Source organism: Corvus kubaryi, unplaced genomic scaffold (assembly GCF_017639235.1).
Source record: "Corvus kubaryi isolate FWS band 111438036 unplaced genomic scaffold, C.kubaryi_AGA036_p1.0 37396, whole genome shotgun sequence".
NCBI classification, from domain to species: Eukaryota; Metazoa; Chordata; class Aves; order Passeriformes; family Corvidae; genus Corvus; species Corvus kubaryi.
Window position 1 is genome coordinate 30,881,528 of NW_024581135.1, and position 26,886 is coordinate 30,908,413.

General features: G+C 38.4%; 1 protein-coding gene across 3 annotated transcripts in view; it reads left to right on the top strand.

The window, feature by feature from the left end:
* COL5A2 (collagen type V alpha 2 chain) overlaps positions 1-26,886 on the top strand; it is a 172,134-nt gene that overhangs the window by 45,048 nt on the left and 100,200 nt on the right. Inside the window, exon 1 of one of the 3 annotated variants that reach the window (XM_042040855.1) lies at positions 25,489-26,072. The exons of 1 other annotated variant lie outside the window; for it this stretch is intronic. In XM_042040855.1, coding sequence (XP_041896789.1) covers positions 25,970-26,072 — 103 coding nt within the window. In that variant the 5' untranslated portion in view covers positions 25,489-25,969. Of the gene's footprint in view, positions 1-25,488; positions 26,073-26,886 lie in introns of those variants that run through there. One more of the 3 variants, XM_042040856.1, reaches the window with a different exon arrangement.

Genomic DNA, 26,886 nt, shown 5'->3' on the forward strand with positions numbered 1-26,886 from the left:
ATAGTAATTTAGTATTTCCTTGATAATAAAAGGGTTATTCAGTATGTATTTTTGTACCTTAGCCCCAGATTTATGTTAATTGTTGCTAGACTCCTGCGGAATGCAATTATTTATAAACTCTTGTCAGTATCAGAAAAATGGACCGTAGTTAGAAATCTGGGTGCATCAGATGCAAGTAGGTCTTTCACAGTGATGGGATTTCACCCTTGGATTATGCTGAGAGTTCTCAGTCAAGAGATGCCTGAAAGCTTAAGCAATTCCTTTTTTTTTTCCTACTGAGAAATAAGAAGTTGTTTCAGGCTTATGTCAGAATCCATCTGAGTGGGTATGGAAGCAAGCAAGTTCCAAAATCACTTTAAATTAAAAATCAGGCCAATGATAGTTTGCATTCCCTGCAAGCAAAAATTTCTCAGTATCCAAATATAGCTTTAAAATGCATGGCCCCAAGGAAGGATTAGTACCATTTTATGATAAATATGATTAAATAGAATAGTCTATTTGAAGTTCCTCTGGAATTTGCCACTCCTATATTTGTACACCTTTAGCTACTCCTGGAGGAAAGTGAGTGAAAGGAATTTTTCTGAGATTTGTATTTGCAGACTTCTAAGAGCCAAAGAGTCTTAAATTACTCTAAAATTTATTTGGACAATAAGAATGTGAATCTATGCTCTTTTTCATATTTTATCATATTGCTGATAAATAAAATGTTGTGACATTTCAACAACAAATCCAGAGAAGCTGTCAGTCTTGTAATGCAGTACAAGATTTGGTGAACTATTGAGTGAATGGTTTCTATTTTGAATGTTCAGTAAAATGAGTGTGAAGCATACACGGATTGAATTTACATTCTGAAATGGAATATTGTGGTGAAGGGAAGGAAAAAACACACAAGGGCTATCCTCTAAGCAACATTCACAGAGTAAAAGTATGAAAAATAAAGAATTCTAAAATGTATCAGTTTAATCTCCAGGTTTTGAGAGATGTAGCAGGCTGTGGATCAGGGTCTTGGCAGAAAATTAATGCATTTAAAACTTAATGTGAAAATATGGGAGGGCATGACACATGCAATGAATGTTCAGGGAGTTGTGTACTGTGGTGTTTTGGTAGATGATGGCACAATGTGGCTCAATGGATCTTCTCCTTCCCTCATTTGTTTGATTCCTCATATCCCCAGGACTTTTGTCTGAACAATTATTGTCGTGGAAATCACTGGGTGAGCAGTTCTGTAAATGATTGGTACCACGGTGATGGTCTTGGGTACAGAGGTGGAATTTTTTTGACTGCTAAAGCTGTTTGTAGCCATAGGCACACTCAAGGGATCAGGAGGTTGTAACTGTTTCCTTGTTAGATACTGCCCTCATACTTCATTCTGTTTGTATGGATTCTATACGTGTGTATAAATATGTGTGTGTAGAGTGTGTATATTCATGTAGAGTGAGTGAATTTTGTGAAAGGAAAATTCTTAATTTGGCAGCATATTAGCAAAATGATTGGGAAGTAAAGGAGAGTCTGTCAGGACAGTAAGGCCTCAGATTTTTTTTTTTTTTTTTTAATTTAACCAGACATAATACTTGGGAGATATGTCATGTTGATAATACTAAAAAATAAAATTTATCTTTTATGAGAACAGACTCAGTTTACACAGGTATAGATCAAGCTGTTAATTTACTTACCCTAATTCAGAGAGACAACTTTAAAGCATGTTTCAGCCTCCAGGGCATCTTTTGATGGATAGTTGTGACAGTTTATGTACTAATAACACTTGTTCACTAGAAAATAATTTTGAAACCATAGATCACCTATGTAGTCATCCCACAATTTAACTTTCAATCATTGTTGGACTCTACATTTGAATCACAAGCCTACCAGTCAAAATATTTATGTTTCTTTACAAAACCTCTAGATCCTCTTGTCTCCCCAGAATTACTTTATTTAGGTACCTAAATAAGCTGACATTTATTTTAACACAATTAAGGTAAATAATATTGGTAACTTAGAAAATCAAAGTAATCTTTGGCAGGGTTATGCGAAATGAAAAGTCAAGCTGGTGTGTACAAGGTGGGTGGCTTTTATAAAATAGAGCAAATTCATTTAATAGCATACCTTTAAAAATTCATGACCTCAAAAATTCATTCAGGTTGCTGGTGTCTCCTTTGCAATGTAGGTAAATAGGTTGCCTTTGACAGCTGCAGACACCATGATAGCATACAGTCCTCATGTTTACTGTGAAAAGATTGAATAAAATTTGCAATTCTTAGATACTTCTGCTACTTTTAAGACTATCATAAGTGCCTCTTTCCCCTTGACTGGCTACTGTGTTTATTTTTTACAGTGGAAAACCATGGCTGATGGTGAATCATCAGACAAGCAACTACCGGCCTTGTCTGGAATGATGTAACTGGTAGTCAGCTGCATGTGAAAGGCAGTCATTATCTGAAACAATGCTAAAATTACAATATTCTAAACAAAGAAAAATAAAAAATCAGGTGCCACAGTATAAAGGTTGCATTTGAGAAGGATACTTAGGTTACTCATGATACTTTGAAAATTATCATAGAATGCTGGATCCTTTCCTGTTTGAAGCAGACAGGGTTGTTCATATGTAAGTTTTCTTCTGAGGAACTACAGACATGGTGTGTCATATTTGCCCTATAATTTTATCATCACATGCTATATGGCTGCATAGTTGACTTTTAAGTTGCAGCTTTAGATGTGTTCATGATGTGTTAAGTTTAGAGTGATCTATATTTAGCAAGTGCAGTGGTTTTCAGGATAGCATTGCTCAAATGTTTTTGGCATATATTACTCTGTCAAAAGGCAGGGCTTGAAACAGGTTTGTGCAGAATTCAGAATTTAGTGTTTGGTGAATGGAAGTTCTTTCTTAGCACCATAAAACGGCAGCAGGTCCATGAGCACTGAAGATTCACAGCCTATATATTTTTAAACAATGGAGAACACTTTAAATGGACTACATTTAAACATTTAACTGTCAGAGAGGTACTATTAATACCTTAATTAAGAGCCGTTCTTACTTTGCTCCTCAAATGCTTTTTAGACTCAAACTAGAAACACAGAGTGCTTCAATGCACTGTTAAATGACTTATGCTTTCTGTTGAGTCACATCCTGCCCCTTTTTTAAAGGAAATGAACATTGGAGACATTAGATTTTATGCCAGCAATTGTATGTTTAATATGAAACACTTGGCGCTAGCAGACCTCACTTTCTTGCTCATGCTGATTTTGCAGATCAGTAGCTGCACTTAGTTTAGTGGCACTAGTAAGATTTCATCTTGGAGAGCAAAGATGTGTTCACAAAGAGTAAAATGCAGTCTTCAAAATGCATTAGCAATGGCTTTGGGAAAAGCAAGAGTTTTTCATTTTCTACTCTACATGAGGATATCCATAATTTCTACACTAAGCTCCTTATGGTAGCTGGGAAAGGCAGTATAAATTCATTAATGCCTGGATAGAGAGGGTTGCTCTCAAAAGAGAGCTTGAAACAAATAATTTTAGTGTCATGTTATTTTATTGGCATTGGTAATTAGGCACAACAGTTGTTGTAAAATTCTGTAGGTGTTTTAGAGACAGAAAAGAAATTAAAATACATATTTCCTGTGTCTCTGCAAATTTTTCTGCAGAGATTTGTTTTTTTAATGAGACAGAGCTAACAATTTTTCTATCGTTAACCAGACCAAAATGTCACTTTGTGAGATGACTTTTAGTTAAACTCCTGAATGGTTTCATGACTGTCTTGAGATTTCAATAACTTTTTATTACGTGGAGTACAATCTTATTAATAGCCAATAGAACAATGAGCTAACATTGTAACACAAATGTCTTGCCCAAATGGAGAATTAAAAATGGGAAATGTTAATGCTGCAATGGTCTGTGAAGTCATTTGTTTATGGTTGTTCTGTGCTGATAGAAGTAATCATCCAAAGAAAACAGATGGGAGAGAGAGGTGCAGTTTTAGGGAATTTGATGACAGATGGATTGAAGGTGGAGAGATGCTCCCTTATTTTGGAACAATTGTTGTAAGCACCCAGAAAAGTCTGCTCCAGAAGCAGCATAGGAGAAACAGTCAGCAGAGTGTGTCCAGTTTGTGGACAGGCAGGAGGTGACCCTGCTTTGCTTCCTTCTTGCAGCAGGACAAGGCTCTCCAGCTCCTCCAGAGAAAGGGGTTGTGCCCAGAGGTTTGTTCCAAAATTTTCATTCTGGTCATAGTGCAGTATTTCCCTTCGGGTCCAGGTTTCAAACTCTTGAATGAATTTTATCATCGGTGTTGAGACTTTGGACACAATTTAGGTTTATATCAACTTGCTTTTTAAAGATGTGTATGAGATTGATCTCTTGCCCATGTTTGCTCAGCAAAGGTATTTTATTAATTAGGCTATGAAATATGACTGCCATACCTAGTTTAAAATTTTGGAGTTACTTTTTAAGTCAAGAGGCATGCAGAAAAGAACCTATTCCAATTTCTTCTTTTTTCGTAGAATCATAGAATGGTTTGGGTTGGTGGCAAACTTAAATGTCATCTTGTTCCAGCTCCTCTGCCATGAGCAGGGACACCTTCCACTAGACCAGGTTGCTCCAAACCCCATCCAACCTGACCTTGAACACTTTCAGGGATGGGGCATCCACAGCTTCTCTGGATAACCTGTGCCAGGGCCTCACCACCCTCACAGTAAAGAATTTCTTCCTAATATCTAAGCTAAACCTGCCCTCTTTCAGTTTGAATCCATCTCCCCTTGTCCTATAACTACATGCCTTGATTTTTCTTATACTAGAGTGTAAACCATATTTACAAATCTTAGAAGTTTACATTTCTAAAACTGCAGATTTCAAAAAGTACCGTCTGCACTGTTTCTTGAAAACATATTAAAAAGATAAGACAAAGTGAGTGAGCTGCTCCTTAAAGAAAAAAGGATATTCTAGAAAGTTTGGGTTTGCACATATTCAAAATAAGGTTTTTGTTTCCTCATCTTTTTCTTCTTCATTTCCTTCACTTGAACATAGTTGTGGAGAAGCTTAACCACTCTGGAATACCAGACTACTTTGGTAGGAACATAAATGATGACAGATGAAACTATTTTGGGGACTGAAAACTGCTAATCCATGTAATTGTAAAAACACATGAAACTCCATAATGGCTTTTTTGTACACTGAAATGAAGATGCTCACCGGCACTCGTCTTTAAGCCTAATCTTAAGAACTCAGGGCAATCAGACTTCCCAAGAAACTGTGGTACCTCAAAAATAGAGCACTTAAATCTGAATTGTGAAGTTAATTTTCTCATGTCTTTCTTAAGTAGGGTTGCAATTAGAAAAAATGTTTACAGAGGTGGAAAAAAAAAATCTTTATGACCCAAATGAACTTACTTGGCCTGTTTTTTCTGAAATGCAAACAAACAGCATCTTTACATGATTTACAGCTATTCAACAATGTTTGATTGTACTCCAGAGGAAGTCTTTTGATTGAATGGAAAACTCGGGCTTATAAAGTGGCTGTTCTGGTTACTATTCCCCAGTTGCTATGCAGAACTACTGTTTTGTTAAAAAAGGAATATTGAGATGTTTGTGAATTACTGTGAATTTCCATATGACTTGCCTCAGATTCTTCACTTGGCACAAGGTAGTTTCTAGCTGCCTTTTCTTTTTCCTCTCAGCTTCCAACCCTCATTTGATATTACTTCAGACTGGTTGAAATAGAGAATGTTTATTATTAGACTACAAGTGTATAGTGGAATTTTCAAAATCCCTTTTGATTTTTCTTTAATGGACTAAAAGGCACACTTGTAAAATCATTTGAAAATTAAATAAGGGGAAAACCAGTTTCATTTTCTCCATATTTGCTTTGCAGAACTTAGAGGAACAATAAGAATGTATGGTCTAATGCCTAAATAGGACTATTGCTTTGCAAATCTGGTTTTACACAGTTGCCTTTTTTTTGGTTTTTTGCAATGTATCTGAATGTCTAACATTCCTTTTCTTCACTTTGCAAAGCAGATGTATGACAGTGGTATCTTGGATACTGGGAGATGTTTAAGCAGTAGGAGAGAAGTGTCATTCAACTGGCATTAGGTTGGTTATTTATACTTAAGACCAGCAAAACCCACTAAAACCCCATACCCTTCCAAACAGCCTTTTCATGTAGGAAGCTCAGTGGTTAAATTCATCATTCTCATGTTTTCCTTGGATGCTTTTTGCATGTCTTTAAACACAGCTAATAGCTTTGGGTAACATCATAAGATGGTTTGCAGTCACCTCTGTGAGTTTTTCATCCTCAGACCCTCCCAGCTCCTTTGCAGTCTGTTTTCATTTGTTTACTTGCTGTTTGGTGGCAGCCCCACATACCTACTGTTAGTTTCAAACCCTTGCAGCTGGATTATAAATGTTTGTTAACAACATTAGTAATGGCTAGTGCCCTCGATTTGGATGCAATTCAAATACATTTTATCATATATATTTCCTGACTCTGTCTGTAAGGATCAGGATGTCTTTGAACTATACTAGCACACAATGACCAACCATTTGTGCTGCTGCTGTATGAGATCTCTGGACTTCTCGGCAGCCTGAGATTCCCTGGTAGGCCATCAGTGGTTCAGGAAACTTCATCAAGCACAGAAACATGTACAGAGATTTAATTTGCGTCATTGCTTTTTTGAAGAACGAAAGGGGTTTGTTTGTTTGTTTTGTAGAAAATGAGAAAACTCAAAATTTTACTTTTCTTGAGTAGAAGTAATTGAAATTTCTGTCTGACTAGAAGTTTACAACAGTGGGGAGGACATTTTCTCTTAGAGTTATTGTTGCAGCCTGTGCTGAAACTGTATGGTCTTTTTAAAATAATATCTGCCTGAGCTTTAAATGTTAACTACTATGGCAAAACAGCTATCTCCAGGTTAAAAGAAGCACTTCAACACAACAGGGCAAGATTGATCAATTCAGATTGGGGCTTGGAAGCAAACGAATTCATGAAGAAGAACAAAAATTAACTGGAAAACTTTTGTCTGCTGAGTGTTAGCGTGAAAGGTGTGGCTCAGAAATTCAGAGTTAGCAGGGAACAAGGAGCCTCCAGAGCATTTTATTTCAGACAGAGATCAACACTTGATTCTCATTCTTATTGTGGAATTCTACTCCATATAAATTATTTTAAAATATTAAAAACTCACTCCTCAATAGATGGTCTTTTAAAATGTGCCATCATTTTTTCCTTAATACTGTGCAGACTAAGACATAAAGTTAGTGACTTGCAAAAGTGTAGTGAGCTCACAGGACAAGCCAAAATAAAATCCTGGTGTACTGATAGTGAATAGGGCTCTGTTTTCCTTGTGCTGTGATTGGATAGAGATGCTTCCACTATAATTGTACCAGTAAGTGAACTAACAAAAATCTCGATTTTTATCTTAATTTCTTTAGCTCCTATTTATTGCAACATTTAATGACTTGGATCAAATGTTCATATCTAGTTCCTGAGAAAAAGTTGCAGGAATTACAAAAAATGTTTTTCAACATTTGAACTCCACCCTTCTCGGTGTTCCAGTGTGTTTTGTGAGATACTCCTATTTAATTAAGCTAGTATGTCCATTTGTAGGTCTGTGAGAACAGTCATAAAGTTGTATCATCTTCCCTCCTCTGTCTCCCAGCTTCATGAAGTAAATACTAATGTCGGCACTGCTGGAAGTTAAAGAATTTTTAAAACACTTCACAAGGAGCAAGAAAGATGAGTCAATCGTGATTCATTTAATTGTTTGGTCCTCCTTAGTCTTGTAGTATTTCACATCTCACTAACTGTATGGTCAAAATTCTGGCAACCCATCTAGTAGTAAGTGGAATAGGCAGTTTGTGCTTTCTCTGAAGTGAAAATCCAGCTGTGATCCCTGAGGATGTCAGCAGGCAGGTTTGCATTGGCCTCCAAGCTAGGTCTTAAATGACATTGTTTAAGGTCCACGACTGCTTGTCGACTGCATCACTTCTACTGTCTGCTCTGAAATGCCAATATTTGGTCATTTAGAGTCTCCTGTTAGATGGCACACAGCTGTTTCCTTTTGTTACGTGTGGCTGCACATGTGAAAAGACATCTCTTCTATAAGCATAAATTGGAAAAAATTCCATCAGAGAACCAGACTTGTCTAACCCGTATAACTTGGACAAAGTTTTCCTTGGAAGCATAAATTCTTGGCGTAATCAGTCAGTGATGGGTACAAATCAAATTCATTTGAAGATCAAAACTGTAGAAAAGCCAGTTGGCTTCTAGGTTAAAAATAAGGTGGATTGAAGTGAGAGTCTATTTAACAACAATTAATAATAACGGGAACAAGATGATTTACTGAAAAATATTTGCAAAAATATAAATAATATAAAGGTAAATATAAGTACTATATATTAGAAATCAATTACATAAGTTGTCAAGAAAGAGAAATTACATCTGTTTCTACAGAATTATTTCATGTAGCAAACATACAGCAGAACACAAATTCAGTGAAATGTCAGTGTAGAAAACAGCATTGCACAATTGCTACATTTTGTATTTACATGATGGGCAGATAGATTTCTCTGCCTGGAAATGCCTTTCATAATTGTGGTCCCTGTTTGTGCCCCTCAGGTGACACAGCTAGCAAGGGTACAAACATAACAAGGAAGTGTCTGTAGGGAAATTCTGCACAGAAGTTGGGCATGCTGCTGGAAGAGCAGCCCACATTACACCCTACTATATCATGGTGGCAGGGCTGGATTGTTCATCACTGGTTTTAAAGGGCAAGAGTATCATTAAATTGCATTTCTCCTTTCACTCTAGGATACCACGAGGTAAAACTAAGGGCTGCCTGAAAGAGTTTTGTTTGCTATCAATTAGACTTGCAGTGACTGAAAATCATTAAAATAGCTGAATGTGGAAAGACTTCCAAAGTAAAAAGCCAGTTGCTTGTTTTATACAGTTTCTCAACCTATGTGTTCCCTGCTTACCCGGGAGCATCCACAGATGCTTGGCAATGCAGGAAATGATGCATAAATCATTACTGCAAGGTCTGTAAATTCACTACTGGAAGTTAAACGTTACTTGTGTTCAGAGAGAAGCAGTAAAACCTTTTAAATAGAGGTTGTGGAATTCAAATAAAATTTGAACAAGCAGATAAACATTCGAATATGATATATGTATTTCTACTTTGCTTTAATAATGGCAAATTTAAATTTTTGCATTTAAGGCTAATTTTATCTTTGGTTCTTTGGTCTTTTCTGGAAATGAGAAGTATCACCATTAATGTGAAAACCACATTTTATGTTTTATGGGAAGCTTTTACTCTCTGTATTTTTACAAAGTGATACTTCAGGTAAAGCTGTGACATTCTGTGTCTGAAGCTTGACTGCTCTCCTATTTTTCTGCCAGCAGCCCACACGCTCCTGGCAGTGTAGCTGCTCTCTGATTCTTAACCCCATTTTTTCTGGATGGATCTGGTATGTAGGAAAGGAGCAATAGCAGCACAGAGGTCTCAGTCTCTGCACCCGCTACCGACATCCCTGTAAGGCAGCTACGGTTGCCCATTCCTGTGGGAGTTGCCAGCAGGGATGTAGCACATTCCTGTCAGGCTGGGGAGAGGTTTCCCCATCAGGTATTCCCAGGGGTTTGGAGAAATGCATTGAGGCCCAAGAAGTTTATTCAAGGAGTTTCATTTAATTCAAGTGCCCTTATTATCTCTCAGTTAGCTGCTCCCATTGTTATGTAAAGAGCGTTTCATTTCTCTATGGCAGAGCTGCCAGGACACAGGCACAGTCTTGGGTAAGAGCTAAAACTTTGGCTCAGAGAAGGAATTAAGAATTTCCTTTCTGCTTCAGCCCTCTTGTGTAGGACACCCACAAACTGCAGCCTCCAGAACTGGCACATCACAGCACTGTTCCCCTGCACACTGATGCACTCAGAGATCAACAGTTTGGTCATTCCTTCCAGCTCTGGGAGTATGAATATTACATGGACACATGGATGTTTTTAGGCACACAAATGAATTTCATCATTTTCTTGTCTCTCTTCCTTGTAGTTATTTTGTACCTTTCTGCTTATTCTTTTACTTGTATTTGTCTCAGATGTCTGTCTTAGTGCCTATGGCCTTCATCTGATTACTGACTAACAGGGTTTGGATGCTGAATCTTCCGGCTCCAAGTTTTCTTCCATCCCTACCTCAAATAAAAGTGAATTGCTTCTACAAAAGTAAATGCAATAGAAGCCCTGAACAATATTGAGGACAGGAGTACTTTTGTATAGAGAGTGGTATGTGGACAGGATTTTTTTTCCTATTTCAAGACATATAATCAGTAGTGCTGGTTATCCCAAAATACTGTTTTTACATGTTGAGCTTGCCCATTCAGGAATGATAGTATACCTAATGTAATGAATGGTCTTGGCTCTGATTTTTCCTACTGCTGGCCTGTTCTTTTAAGCTGGTCTTTGCCTGGTTGGCTATTTTTTAGTGTAATGATCTGTATTCACTTCTGGACCACCAACTTCATTTATCAGGCAAATTCCATATTTCAAGTTTTCCACATAGGCAAACTGATGAAACTCTCGTCTCATCTGTAGACATTGGCAAGCTTCAGTCAAGGCATTGCCGATATTGCATCTAGATCTGCATCTTTGTGATCTGTCATGACATCCCATAATATGGATTTTCCACTGGTTTCCAACATTCCATCTGCAACTTTTTATATGCAGTTGTTACCGCTGTCTTTCCCTTTGCTAATTTGTTAATTTAAGATTTTTCAATTTTATGTTATGCTAGGAGCTATCACCACATTTTAACTAAATAAATTTTAAAAATGTTAGGATTTTTATGGACACTGACTCCATCCAAGTCAAACTTTATTGTGGATGTTGATATGTGGATATCGGTGTTAACAGCTGTGGGCAGAAAAACAAAAATCCATGCCCGTTTTCCTTGCTGATCTACTGATTTTTGTGTGTGTGTGTGTGTTGGGAGAAGATGAAATACTTTTATCCTAGACCCAAGGCACAGGTACGGAAACCTGTGAGAAAACTGAGACTAAAGGATGAAAGCAATTAGGGAATAAACACCATTGCATAGAAAAAGTACCGTTGCACAGTGTTATAAAGCAAGTTATGGAAGTGGCCCAAGTGTGCAAATATTTTCTAATCTACTTTTGAGTAGGGAAAAATGTACTATGCCCCAAATACAGAATTGTTTTTCCCATCCAAACCTGCTTGGCACTCCTGAACTTGAAGAGAAATAGGACCTCTTTTAAAATCTATTTTTAAAGGATTGCAACCTAGCAAAAGGAGTGTCCACATAAAACACATTGTGTTTTCTCTCAACTTAGGCAGTTGTACATAATCTTGTATTAAAGCAATGCAATCTTTATGCCCAGTCACTTTGGTTTAATGCTTGAAGTACCCATGGGAATCTCTCAGTTCAGCAACAGCCTCTGTGTCATAGCCTTTGAGGCGACATGATGCATCTCAGAATGACATGTTCATCTCGATGCAGTTGAAGAATTTTTAAGTAAGAGATCATTTTCCTCTGCAAAAGTACAAGGCAACAGGCTTGTAATTACTTCAGTTGCTTTCAAACAATATTATTTTCCTATTATCTTTTGCATGTCCTCCTAAGATGAAAAACTTTAAAGTCTCATTTTTAGCCATTATTAACACTTTGCATTTTAAACCATGTTGCTTCACTGTGGAACCATCTCTTCACTGGATGTTAATAAAAAGCAACTGCAAAAATGGAAAGCAGGCTGTAGTTTTCTCTCTCCTGTTTGCTTATTCTCAGGTTTTCGTTCTGTTTCTCACTTTTTCTTTTCATATAATATATATCTACCAGGTTGATTAAAAACAAAGTTTTCTTTTCTAGGCAAATGGTAGACCATGTGTTACTTTTGAGAAGTATTTTGGGCATCCTTTCACAAGACTTGATTTATTATTTCTGCAAATTACAAAGGTTACCATTATTTCCTCAGAGCTTTCTTGGATTCAGGAATACCTTAGTCATTGAGCTCGAAACCCTTTATATTTCACCTTTTAATAATTTTCCAGTTGCAGTGGTTGTCTGTGTTGTTTTTTCTAAACCCAACATATGTAAAAAAATTTCTCTAATTAAGTGAAAACAGATTGAAATGTGACTCATCCTGCTTGTCAGGGATTGTTTTGCAGATGTAATTTTACTTTCTATAGCCAAAACCTGGGAATAGTTATAACTAGTCTAACATGATACTATGTTTCTGTTCAACTAAATTAAATTTCAATACTTTTAAAAAAAGTTTCAATAAGAATTATAGTCTTTCAGCCCTCCTATTATTAAGTAAATTTGAGCACTCCACAAATCAGTCCTGCACTCCTGCATGTCTCACTAGAACTTAAAAATCCAGGAGGGAATTTTTGAATAAAATAGCAGCTTTTATGTTCCAGTAAGAGGAATTCTTGGTGGATGACTGCACAGCTGTAGTAACCTCATTGTTCAGGGGAAAGTGAGGTATTCCTTAGCATAATTCTGAGTTTCCAATCTCCCTCTGTATTTTCTGCGGGACTTTGTTAAGAGACCAAAAAAACCCATTTTTAACATTGCATTGCTACAGAAATACACAGGAAGTTAATTTTTGATACATTGTAAATTCTTTGGTTCCGCAATGCTTTAGCTCACAATCTCTTTGCTTGCTGGGAAAAAAGACTTTTAACTTACTTTTAACTTATGTGGGAGAAGGAGGGAGGAGCAAGTAGATTAACATCTGAGAGAGAATTACAAAGCTGGGAAATAAAAATAGCTTTTGGGACGGCACTGTGAAGTGAGTCAGACTTTTGGTTAGGGACTCACATGAAGTAGGACTATGTAAAGCAGAGAGCCAGCTGCTGAGGGATGGCCTGACAGGAGAATCATTGGCTATCTGATGGAAAGTGGAAACCTCAGGCATGTCTGTTGCTTGAAGAAGATGGGATTTTAAAGGGGGATGATTTATTTCATGTTTCTCAGCTCTCTTAATCTGGCCAGAATTGTGTTTCTTGGACTTTGCAGACCTTTGAATGTCCTGAGCTGGGCACTTGCATGAAGCTTGCACAGGAGAACTGTCTTTGAAACAGTTTTTGGTTCTCTGCTTGGCTCTGCCCTAACCCTGACCTGCTATTAAAGCCCCAGCAGCTTTCATAGCAATTTAAAAGGATGTATTTGAAAACCCTAGTGAGAGGTAGAAATGGGCCCTGAGGAAACAGGACCCTGCCAAACAAGGGATCAATTGTGTCCAATCTGCAGTGCTGCTGTGTGAGCCCTTCCGGAATTTCATCACTGGGTGCAGACACAAGCAGCTCTCCTCATGCCCGGGTCTCTTTCTGCGTGGGGGAAAGCTCAGAGAGTAAGAGGCTGTCACTTGGATGTGACCTCCTTTGAATTGGCAGTGCTGGGCTGCCAGGCTGAGTCCCTCACTGTGCCCTGGCAGGGCAGGGACCATGGGAGGAGCTGTGCCCTTGTGAGCCCCAGCTGTCGGCAGCTCCATATCCAGTACCCAGAGCTAAGCCTCAAGCTAACACAAATCCAAAGCCAAAAAAGTTGATTTGTCTGTTGAAACATACTATGGTTTTTTCAATTTTAAATTGTAGTCTGGCCTACAGTCATTCAAGAAGAGCTGCAGCTGTAGGAGAGTGTTTTGCCCTCAACAAATGTATAAAATGTCAATTAAGTTTAATGGGACTTACTCAGGTGCATTGATGACCTTGGGATTTCAAAGTATTTCATTTTTTGTTTGAACACTAGTGACTGAATTTTCCTGCCTGGCACACAGCTGGCTTTCTTACAAAAATATTTATCTCCAGTTAACCATTTAAACCCTTCTCCATTTCCACAATGGGAACAGAGGATTGCACAGATGAAGAACTGTGCTTATTTTACCTGATTTCCACAAACAAGTTCTGTAATTACTCATTACGTCTGAGTATACACATAATTAAAAAAACTGAATGTGACATTACACCCTTGGGGGGGGTCATTTCACAGTTCTGCATTCATCAATTCAAACGTGAAAAAGTAATATTTACATGAATTGTTTGCTAGCTCTTTACTTTAGAAGTACATCTGCTTTTAAAGGGATATTGTGTCACTCTTAAAGGATATGGAAAAAGTATTCACTGGGAACATTTTGCTAGATTGTTAAATGACAAACTACTGAAATGCTTTAGACACAAATTTTCTTTCAGAGATGGAGGAAATAGGTGAATTTGTAGAATTCCAGGACCAACAGAGATAACTTGGAGAAGGACTAAGTTCCATAGGCCTGGTGTAGATCATGCATGTTTGCTAAAGAAGTGGATCAAACTTTAGTTATGTCAGTCCTCAATAATATGGATAGATTCACTTTCAAATAAAAATAGGACAAAACATTTAGAGCACACTTATCAGGATAAGTATTGGGCATCTCTATGTTTAGAGAGGAGTATTGTTGACAAGCCAAGCTGTAGGATTAAAGCCTTCCAGTAGGCCCTGTGTAAATGTGAATGAACAAAAGACAGAACTACTTTTGGTATATCCTTCTTATTGACAGTGGAGAATTATTTCCATGAATGCTGGTAAATATCAGAGACTTAAGTTTCAATACCACTTACAGTAATTGTTTCTGCAGTTTCTTTGAGTCATTTCTCACCAGCATTAGAAACACAGCATTTGGCTTTGGGTTTTCTGACATTGGCTGACCTCTGTGCTCAGGGCACTTAGAGCTGACTTGAATCTGACTGTGTAAATGTGACACTAAATACAGCTTGAAAATAAGCAACTCCAAACAGTCTTTAGATGCATTGAAGGATTTACTGAAGCATCCACTGTTGTAGAAACTAATGGTCTTTTGGGTACAACACATATCTAGAGTTTTAAAACCTTACAATAGCACTGAAGAAGGATGCTGTTGAAAAGAATCTAGCTTCATGAAAATAAAGGAATCGTTCTATGATTATTTAGCTGTTCTTTTCTTTCCTGTATAACTTTGGGTAGTGTCTCTTTTTTTGGAGTTTGAATACTTTAGTTCCTGCAAAAAGTGCATGATTTGACCGTGTTCCTGTTTATACAGACTCATTCTCTGCCAAACAAAATATTTGTCTGTGTGCCACTCTAACTAAGTACTTCCTCTAGTCTATGTGTGTGTTAAGTTCAGCTTGGCCTTCTGATGGTCTGTTGGAGCCTATATATAAGATAGTGGGCTTTTAAAATTCCTTGTTAGAGGTCTAGCTGCAAACATTCAAATAGCCACTGCAAGATTGTCAAAATGATGTTGTATTGTGATCTCATGTCCTCAGTGTGGGGTCATGGAGAATGTAAAAGGCTCCATGTGCCTTGTTGGTTTTTTCACAGAATCTGTATTTTGTTATTTTGTTGGTGACAGGAAGGTTGTTTTCCTTTGCCATGGTAGAAGCCCTGTTCCAGGACATGCTTTAGCAGGTCAGTGGGTGTTTCTTCTAGTACTGATGCTGAAGCTGTAGTGCAATGAGCTCTTCATGGTCTGTAGGTCCCCCTCTTCTCCCTGCTCTTCCCCCCAAATGAAAATGGCTTTATTCTACAATTTGAGTGATTTTTCAGGGGCCTAAAAAGTCTCCTTCATGGGTATAAGTAGTATTCTCAAACATCTGTGGCACTGAGAAGAGGTTAGGAGTAACTTTTTCCACCTCCTTTCTCTTCTCTTCTCTTCTCTTCTCTTCTCTTCTCTTCTCTTCTCTTCTCATTAGAAACCTCACAAGATTATTCAAAAGGGCTGGTGTACAAGCCAGAATCTAAAATTTCAAAAAGACTGAAAAAAAAAGAAAAAGAGAAGATGTATTAAATAAACTGAGTCCTGGAGAATGTCTAAGCCCTAGGGATATTTGACCAAATGCTGGTGACTTTTTAAGAGTTTGCTATATCCTTGAGTTAACATCTGCATGGAGCCCTGTGACTTCAGTGGGGCTTGCGACACTTGTGACAATTCCTAAGGGAGTCTTACAAGGTAAGGCTGGGATCAATGTCAAGTTCCTGATGGGACTTTGCCTCTGACATGTGTTTGCTTTCTCTTCAGAGGGACATTGTCACAGGCTTCCTGAATGCAAATAAATTAGGTCAAGATTTTATATTAAAAAGTTTTCCTGTATTCTCAGAAGAGTAGGGCTAGAACTTCAGGACAGTCTCTTATTCTTAGGTGTAATTATAAAAACAGTTCCACGAAGCAGATAAAAAAAATCTGAAAATTCCTCCAGCTTCATTAAGGTTGTATATGACTTGAAATTTTCTATTGCAACCTTTATAAGTAATAATAAAAATTATTATATGAAATAGTAATAGTAGGTAGCTAAAACTTGCATTCTAGTTGCAAAAAATAAGGTGTTTTTTCATACTAAGCAAAAGCATCTATTTCATGCTGCTTGAAATTATCCTTCATGCAATTTAAACTTTGCACTTCATAGGAGAATTTAGTGCATTGTTGAATGTTGGAAGTATACAGAAGAAATTGAACCAGCATTTTCATCTATGTTTTCTACCTAGTGTATGAGATGCTTAAATATAAGGATAAAAATAGCTAATTACAATCAAAAATTTCATTCCTGTTCTCCTAAAATCTGTGGAACATCAAGTACTTGCTATTCAGTCCTCTTTTCTTCATAAAGATGTGATTGGGAGTGTATTTAAAAGACAGTAATGATCACATTAAATAAACAATGCCAAACAATCCTTCTGAAGGTACCCTGAAAGATTGGTAGGAATATTATGATCAAAATGATAACACAGTATGAGATATCACTAATCAACCAGCCTGATTACAAGAAATACAAGTTGCAATTAACTCATACCTATACTTGTTTTTTGTGGATGTGTTTGTGCTTGGATTGTAAAAAAAGCTTAATCCAATAAAGTTTGAATATATGTGACAATTAGAAATATAAAGTAGTGGATGTGGAGTGAAGTAGACAGAGAATATTAAAAATCTGTCTTCCTACTGCACATGTGCAGAGCATCCTGTAGTGCCCAGGGCTGCATCTCTGAGCAGTGGGAGGCTCAGTGGGTGCAGTCTGCACTGCATGGGCATTTTCCACATGACTGTGGGTTTGGTTAGGGGATCCACATGGAAAGCACGTTAGCTGATGGAAATAAGCATGGTGAAAGAGATCTCTGGGGTTTGCTCACATTTTGTGTGGGGCTTTTTCATACATGGCTCACTTTGTGTGGGCTTTGCTCTGTGCAGCAGTGTTTAGACTTGATTTGCCTGCTGAGGTAATGTGGTTGTAAATTAATGTCCCAGCAGATTTGAGGGAGAGTATATGTGACATGGTCTGATACTTCTGAAGTACCTGAATATAAATCATCTATGCAAACCCTTGCTTTCTAACAAGAAGTCTAAATCTTCCCCAGATAGCAAACAGTCTAACCGAGGGGAAAAAGAGCAGTCCAGTTACCCACTGTGGCTATTACGTATCTCTGGGTACATTTTAAACCACCCCATCACTGGATCCAGGGTTACAAGGTGAGGTTGTGTTCCTGTGCTGCAGTGCCACCAGGTTTAAGTATGTCAGCTGCTGTCAGAAGTGACATAACAAGAGATATAAGAAGACCACTTACAAGTTTTTGCCTACCATGGGCATTTAGGGTAGGGGGATTTTTGAGAAGGAAGTAAGTTATGCTATTGTGGAAACGTACAATCATCTCTAAGCTTTAATAATTATTCTGTAAAATGACTGAGACTCATCTAAGCTATCAATCTTTAAAAAGGGTAAGAGGATGATTTCCTGAACTACATCATGAAAGCAATCAGTTGAAGCAAAATAAAGTGTATCAGTGAGTATGGAGGGTAGATATTCTCTTCAACAATCTGCTTCAGCCCATTAAACAGATGAAAATCCACTTGCTGATGAGTCATAACTTTGAAAATAAACCTACCTCATAAAGAATTCTGAAATAAAAACTTCAAGCAGTTTTCTAAAAGGGCTTAGTTTGCACATTTTTTCACAGCAAAAGTTAAATGTAAACTTGATTAAACTATGTTTTCAATTAGCACTTAATGTTTAAAGGCAGTCCAAAATGTGCTCCACACATGCATTCATAGAATCTTAGTGCAATAAGGCTCATAAAAGCTATAAAATATTGGAAAGAAGACAGCATGGAAAGGAAATGGAAAAGTAAAACAGGCAGAATAAACCTTTTTTGCATTCTCTGTTTGAACCTAGACACAACATCACTGACATTTATTTAATGTTCTGGGCTTATAATTCTAGTAGTGACACCAACACCCCCAGTGCTAGAATTATAACTCTGTTACAGAAATTTTTCTATGTTTCAGCTTTGTGTGAATGTGACGCTGAAATTCAAGTCTTATATCCCTGACTTACACAAGTGCTGATTTCTTTTTTCCTCCTTTTTCTCTATTACTTCCTTCCACTGTTGTTGCTATTCCCCTTTTATTAATTATCCATAATTTTATCCATGTTGGCCCAGCTTTTCCCTGGCTGCTTAAAAGAAAGAAATAGGGAATGTCTATGTCAACATGGAAAATACTAAGAATATGACAAGTTTTCCTTTTTCATGATTTTTAAAATTGTTTTTAAATTGGGTTTTATGAATGCCCTGATTTTCTATTTATCAGATCTTATCACCTGATAGAGGTGGATCCTATTTTCTAGAAGAGGACTCACTTTTAAGAGAGAATATAGCTACTATATAAATCACATTTTCTTGCTAGAAGAAAAATAGTGCTGGAAAGAATCTAAAAGGATTATCTCAACTCTTCCAATTCTTTAAAGCAGATTAAAGATTATGTATTAACAGAGTGATGAAAAGATGGGTAGAAAGGGGTGGAAGCTTCCCTCACAAGAGAATACATTAATTCAGTAGCTGAACTATTGCTGCTAACTTCAACAGGGGTAATCCTTCACCTGTGTCTACTGCTTTGATTTGGTGTCAAAAATGCCTGCCCCAAAATCATTAAATCTATTTCTTCTTACTCATTAAAGATATTAAATAATGTATTTTAAAAAGATTACTTTATAAAAAGATGAGCAATTCCAGTAAGATGCTGAGCAAGCTAAGTTCCTTTTGTCAATGGAGCTGAGGCCTTTCCTGATTTTAAATGGTAAGTAAGTAGAATTAAAGGCACTTCAACTATCCCGGACAAAACCAGTATGTTTAAAAATGGGGATTTTCTGGAAAGTGTAAATTTAATATAGGGCATTATAGCAGAGAATATGCTGAGTTGGAAGGGACCCATCAATGTCATTGAGTCCAACTCATGGCCCTGCACAGCACACTCCAAGAATCCCACCAGGTGCCTGAGAACGTTGTCCAAACATGTCTATATATACTGAACATTCACTAAACATCTGCTAAGGTTTTTTTTACATGGAAAACAATATCCTGTGTAAATGGATCCCTTCAGTCCTACTTTATAGTGTGTGTAAAGTCACAGGCACTTTGTTTCATATGGATGTAATAATAAATATGGGGTTTTAGGGGGAAAATATATTCCTTATTTTAGTGGCCCTTTCCCTCCGAGGGAAGACACTTCTTGGACCTGTCTCCACTTTTGGCTTGCACAGTATCCCATCTGCTCAAGACACTCCCTTCTGCAGGCCACCCAGGGTGGTTCCCCCATAGCTCCCTGCAGGCAGCAGGCTCAGGCCCAGAGCAACTGCTGACAAAGTCTCATTTTGAGCTAACATTTGGTTACCTTGGGGTTTATCTCACTTGGAAACTCAGTCTGTAGAGCCTGATCAGTAACTAGCTTTCCTTGGAGCATTATGTATATCTTTTTCTCTAGATTAATTTTAATGTATGTATTCTGTGGATAGCTTGGTGATTCTAAAGTCCATCCTGGAGATGCTGTAGCCATTCTCCAGTCACATCTGTAGGCCAGCTCTGTTAATTGGCATGTAGTGTGTACAGGCTTTTCAGCATTTTTATTTTGCTAGGAAATCAGATGTAACTTGGGAGCAATGTGGTATGTAAGACTGCATTCTGAACTTCTTCCTCATGTTATGATTGGTAAGAATTTTGCTACAAACTTAAATGTTTTATTCCCCAGGTTTCAAGTAGATGACTCCATCAGCTTTGGATATTCCACAAATTCAACTCTAAGGCTGAAGATCAATGCTTTAAAAATAACAGTGTAATGATAGGGAAAACAATTGGCTGGGGTATTTACCATGCTTTGGTCAAATATTACAGAGTCTGATTGCAGCCAATGGGATGTTAGTCCATGAGACCAACAATGGAAACCACAGTCTCTTTTCTTACCCAAAGTGAAACAATTATATAGACAGGAGAGCTGAACACAGGTCCAGGCAGCATGCTGTGATAATATGACTATTTTGCTTCTGGTAGTTGGGGACACACACTTTTAGGTCCTTACCTTGCACATAAATACTGGTGACTATAGGGTTCCATCTGCATGGGACTTTAGATAAGAGCATGGGCAATAAGAGTTTAATTGAGCTCCACATCATCTTCCTGTCCTTTCAGTGGGGTCATTGATGCTTCTTACATTTTTGAGAATAATTTCTGTAATATTTCTGAATATGTGAAACCTGCAGCAATTACATCCATTTAAATAAACAGCAACAGATACAAAACGTCAACAACAATGGATAAAATCAACAGATTTGAATCATGTCCTAAGTTAACACAATTTAAGCTCTAAAAGACAGATACAGTGTTTTGTTTCTTAAAGACAAGGTATGTTATACTAGGACATGATGACAAGTTACCTAAGGGCTCATTTTGTGCTTGGGGCTGCACTGAGCATATTAAAGCACAGTTTAGTGGTCTGAAATCTGTGTTAAGACGAAATAGTTCTACAGAGTGTTGGACATGAATTTTAAAATAAAGGAATGACAATGAAAAAATATTATTTTAAAATTGTGGATAAAGTTTAGTGGTGGTGATTAAGTAGTCCTGAGCCTCAACACATCTTGTAAAAAGCCTACTCCTACAAGAGAATAGAGTTAAAAATATACTTTCAGCCAAATTCTTTGTTTACAGTCCCATTGGTTCAAGTGATTCCCTGGGTGAAAAAAATTACTGGAGATATGAACATGCTTGTTGGATAGGACTTTAACTCCTTTTGCAGGGACTTTAAGTCAATGTAAAAGAACAAAGTAAGCTATCTTAGGGTCCCTAAGGTAAATTAATTAAATATTAGGCAAAAAAGCCAGTGAAGGCCATCAGTTGGGACCTATTTGAATTACAGATTAGCATTTGCCCTTGCCACTTAAGTGGGTAGCTTGCTGTGATCCTTTAATGTTCTCACTTAATCAGTTTAAGTTTTTATGCAGACAAAAGCCAGCTTGACAATGAATTTGTAATAAGGAATAAAATAATGATGCTGTTTTTCCTGTTCTAGGTAAAGAATAATTTTCAGAAGACTTCATGCAAGACTTTCCATAATTATTTACCTAATTAATTCCTTGACTTTTTTTTCTTAGACTAACGTTGAGTTTAATTTAATTGAGACATTCTAAAGGAAAGGCTGCCAGTGCCAATAACTTACTGAATACTGGGTTTGAAGTTCTTCATAGCAAAAGCCCATTTATGGTGACTGGCATAATCCAAGACTCCACATTAGCAGTTTTAAAGTGAAGTATCATCCTATGTCCCTAAATTAAAAATAAACTGAAACAACATTACAAAGATTGAATGCAACCAAGAAAGGTATCTTTCCTCTATTAGGACTTAAATTCATTTATTAAACCTTCCTACACAAAGGCTGATGGGAATATTCTCCTGCAATTGGGCACCAATATTACTGATAGAGCATCGTTTAAATCTCTAGCTGATCCTTGCTTTTTTGGTGGATTTCTCTGCAGGAAGATTATGATTTTGAGGCTGTGCAGTTTGGAATATAGTCCACTTAAAAATATGATTGAAAAGTAGTATAATATTCCTCTGTTTTCATTCTTGCCCTTTTCTGTAGCTTCCTATTACATTTTCTCATTTTAAATAGCAGGATTTTCTCTCCTTTTACTATGTGAAAAACCTGTGTAAAATGGGAAAACTGATTCCTTATGCAGGAATGGTTTTAAAAGTGCAAAGTGAACACACTTCAAAGGAAGAACTATTTTCCTCTCATATATTATTTCAGTCATGTTCATTTTAATGGTTAATTCCAAGAAAGGGCAAGCATTTTATGTGGACTATATTTTTGTTAGTTAAATATACGGTGTGGCAATTTGCTGCCTTTTTTTTTTAAACTAAGTGTGTGATCGAAGAAGTTATACAAGGTGGAAATTTCAAACCGCGCTTACTGTGGATTTAACTGCCTACATAAAACTTGATGGCAACTCTCACACTGACTTGAGCTCCCTTTGGTGAAACGACACTGCTTTGCAAAATCTTGCTTGTCTTTGAACAGATACCTTTTGAATTCAGCTAGAGCTTATTTCCAGTTTCCATGAATGCACTGATTTCATATTGATCTAAAACACTGGCCCAGGTTCTCAATCATAGCAGATAGCGTGCTCGTTTAGATGAAGATATCTTTTGTCAGCTTGGTACAGATTAATTTAGAACAGGAGCACTGTCACACTGTACATAACAGCGTGAAAGGTGTGAGAGGCCCTTAAACTCTAGTGGAGAGACCCTCATGGAGATTGGATTTTAATTGCTCATACGTATGCATGCTCTGATGCATCTGAAGCTGCTAAATTGGGTTTTTCTGGCCTGACTTTGATATTTTGAAAGGTTTAAGTGTGTGAATTATATTTTAATATATTTCTGAGTCCTCACAATTAGCTAATAGTATTCCCTAGCCTCATCTATCACTCACAATGCTCTTTGACTTTTGAGTAATTTTGAATTTTACATGCAACTTTTGGGTCAGATATCTGACTAGTACTGACTTACTGGCTAAAAGTAGGTAATATCAGCAAACAGGGTATTAGGGAGCATTTAGTTTTGGGGTTTTTTTTCCAGAGTATTGTATCTTGACATTTCTAGGAGTGTCCTAGCTTTGGGGACAGCTTTCATTTCACAGAGACTTTTTAGAGCTTATCATTAAGGAGGACACACTGCTTTTGTGTGAAGATTTTGCTTACTGTGTTGTTGTTTCCCTTCATGTTGTATAAAGATTCTTCAAACATGAAGGTTGCTCTAATGTGAAGCATGAAATACCTCTCCTGTGAAGACAGGCTGGCGGAGTTGGACTTGTTCAACCTGAGAAGACTCTGGGGAGACCTTATAATATCCTGCCAGTACCTAAAGGGGGGTCTGTAAGAAAGATGGGGACACATATTTTGGCAGGGTCTGTTGCGATTGGACAAGGGATAATGGCTTTTAAGTAAAAAAATGAAGATTCAGACTAGACATAAAGAAGAATTTTAGGATGAGAATGATGAAATGCTGGAAGAGGGGTCTCAGAGAGGTGGTGGATGCCGCACCCCTGGAAACATTCAAGGTCAGGCTGGACAGCCTGATCTAGTTGAAGATGTCCCTCCTTGTTGCAGGGTGCTTGGACTAGATGACCTATAAAGGTCCTTTCCAAACTAAACAATTCTGTGATTCCATTAGGGAGTGATTTTTTAATCATGTCATATCACTTTTTCATCTCCTGTGAGTCAATAATCAGCCACAAATTGGTAACTGAGACCATCCTGAATTCCAAGTGTCTCCTGCTGGTGGAAAGAGCCCAGGTTTGTGTTCTGCATTTCCACATTTATTGCTCTACTGAGATGGACTAGACAAAGAGGATTCAGTCCTACCACTTTGCAATGTCTCTGTCTACTAAATTTGGTGTGGTTACATACTGTAAGCTGGATGTATAGCAATTATTAGCTTGAAGGTGGATTGGAAAAGAATCTGCTCCAGGAGCTGGGGCCCAGGATTCTCCTCCCAAGGAATTTTCTTGTGTAAGTTTTCCTTGGCACAGAAGAAAAATGAGCTCCAAAAAAGGCTTTACTAGTGAATCCATGACCTTGGGCTAATTTGCAAAATTCCACATTCCTCTGTCCTTACAGAATCCTAAAATCTATGGAAAAAAGTGAAAAACCATTGGAGAGAAGTTGCTACATAAATGTACAATATTATTCTATGCAATGTTGGCTTCTCCCCTCTTGGGAGGAGGAGGGGAGAAGTGACACTGAGCATACTTGGAATTATTTATCTGCCCACTCTTAATTGCTTAGTCTGACTCTGTTCACAGTGGTGCTACCTGAAGATTTTCTCTCACTCATATCCAATGGGATGCTATCAAATAGGTCAGACCTGGAAGTGAATTTGTTTAAATGAAAAATGGTAGACTTAATGACTCCATATGGTGCTTGTAATAAAACTGAAAACATCTTTAATGCAGAACCACGATAAAAGGAAGTATTTATGAGGAGGCATAAGGGGATGGATTCAATTTGCATCCTTTTCTGTTTTATTGTTCATCTGTTTTAGTTATATGTCATAATTTGTTGGTGAGACCAAAGCAGAATTAGACATGAAGGGCAACTTTTAGATATCACTGTAGGAATCTCTCCTAGGAGTGAAATGGCAGAAGTTATCTTTGAATACCTCAGGAAAAAAAAAAAGTGTCAACACTGCTTGGTGCAAGAGAGTAGGGGACTTTGAAGTTGGTCTCTTTCAGTGTATGTTTTCATTAATCTCTGGTTTTACTGTTAGAGTAGGTTTGATGTAGCATCGAAGTTCTGTGCCATTTTCTGGGTTACCTTTCTTCTTCTGGGCATGCTGGTCCTTTGAAGAGACAGAAGAAAACTTCACAGGCTTTAGGATTCTGCATCACTGAGAGGTGCTAAATCATGCTGTAATTAGCCAGGGAGTTTCCAATCTGTATGAATCCAGGTGAAGATATTTACTTCAAATGGGATTGTTCTCAAGCCAAAATGGCTGAACACAGAAAACCTCCCAGCAGATGAATCTACCTTGTCCTGCAGCAGGTATAGATGACCCCATTCTTAGCTAATGAGGGGATTAGTGACTGAGCTTCCTTTCAGCAGACCATAAACACTGTGGGAAGAAAGAAATTTAACATTCTACTCCCAGTTGCAAGTGATCCACAAAAGAGATTTGCTTAGTGCTCACACTAGAATGCTAATTAAGGCACATTGTTAAGGGCTAAATACTAGGCTGGGGCTTAGGTAGGTTTCTCAGGGAACAGAGGCAGAGAACCTTGAAGAAAAGCAGGTAATTGGATAGTTTGAATCGTCATTCTGGTGTTAAAAGTGTAGAGCATCTTCCGGTGATTTCCAACAGTCTTCCCAACTGGTAGGACAGTAAATATAGAGCACGTAGGCATTTGAGGAATGATTATTCAGCAACAGAATTCATTTGAGAATGATTATTTCCCTTTGGGTGAAGGGTGCTTACTTAAAAGTTCCTGAAGCAAACTGCCTTATTTTAGCTCTGTGAGCCTCTCTTAAGGAACTGGAGTCCCGCTTGATAACGCAGCAAGGCCGGGTGCACTTATCAGGGGAGAGGAGGAAATCCTCTGGCGCGCTGGAAGTGATCACGTTCACAATAAGGGAATCGGCTCCAAATGGGACTATACCCTCCATGTCCAGGAAGCGTGCGCTGGGTGTGTGAAAAGCAGAGCTTTCTCTTCCCTACAGTGTCTTAAAACTCTGCTTTTGCTTGCTTAATAAATGGTCCTGACAAAGCACATGCACTGCACAGCAGCAGGAAAATATCCTGCAAGTGTGCTCGTAAAGAGAAAAGTTCAAGGAAGAGTGAAGCCAGCTCTGATTCGGTTATTTACCATCAATCAGACTGTTGCTTGGCAGGGAGTGGATGATTAGGAGCCTGAACGAGCTGAAAAGGGGCAGGAAGAAAGTGGAGGCAGCATTCTTCCTATTTAAAGCTGCATCCCCTGAAAGGAGTGTTTGCAGACTGCGCTGGAATTGGTGCTGAAAAGAGGGCTCGCAGACTTTGTCCTGGAACTGATGCGGAAAGGCAGAAAGACTCCTCAGCTGGCTTCATGGTGCTAAAATAACCTTACGATTCTGCACTTTTTGCTGCCCGGGGAGGATACATGTCTAATATTTAGGCATGATGGCAGTCTTGGTACAAACGAGAACTTTTTTCATCCTCGCTGCTTTATTAGGCCGATTTGTAACCATAAAAGCGCAAGAAGTGGAGGAGTATGAAGGTGGTGAGTTTCTCTCTGCCTCTAAAACAATTATCATAATCCCCCCCTCTTTGCATGCAGTGTGTTTATTGTGTGATTTGGCTAGTAAGCGGAATGGAAAACCTCTGGGGTGCGAGAGTAACTAGACTTTTGCTTTTACCTACTGAGAAGGGGGCAGAGAGGGGTTTGCGCTTAGGGTTTTTGAGCGGAAGACCGAGGTTGGCGGCGCTCGCTGCGGGCACAGAGCGGGAGGGGCGGTCAGAGGCCAAGTGCTGCCGCGGGGCGCTCGGGTTGAGCCCCCCGTCCCGGCGGGGCTGCGGCCGCTGGGAAGTTCCCAACAAAAGAAAGGGCTTGGGACGGGGCTGGAGGACAGCTGGGCAAGTGAGCTGGGAGAGTAAACACCGAAGCCCCGAAGCCTCGCAGGGCGGAGTCGTTTGCGCTGAGCTACATCTGCTTTCTCACATTCTTTGTTTTAGAGAAATGCAGAAACGTGGATTCTCCCTTTTTTTTTCTCCCCTCCCCCTTTTCTTTTTATTTTCCTTTCTTTCTTTCTCCGACTCCTTTCCCCCTAGGCTCTTGCGGAGGGGCTGCTTGATGCCGAGGATAGCACAGAGCCTCCCCTCCGCCCTGGGGTTCGCAGAACGGGGCAGCTGCGGTTCGCGGCAAGCTCTGTGAGGGCAGGAGCGCTGGCGAGCTGCGAGCCTCACCCGCCTAACCTGCACTGTCTGCGGCTGCTTGCTAGCCCCTTTGTGGTTAATGTAATTTCAATGCCTCTGAGAAAGACACTGATGGTCGGGAGAAGGCGTACTGACCCTACTCTTTCATCAGTCGGGATGGA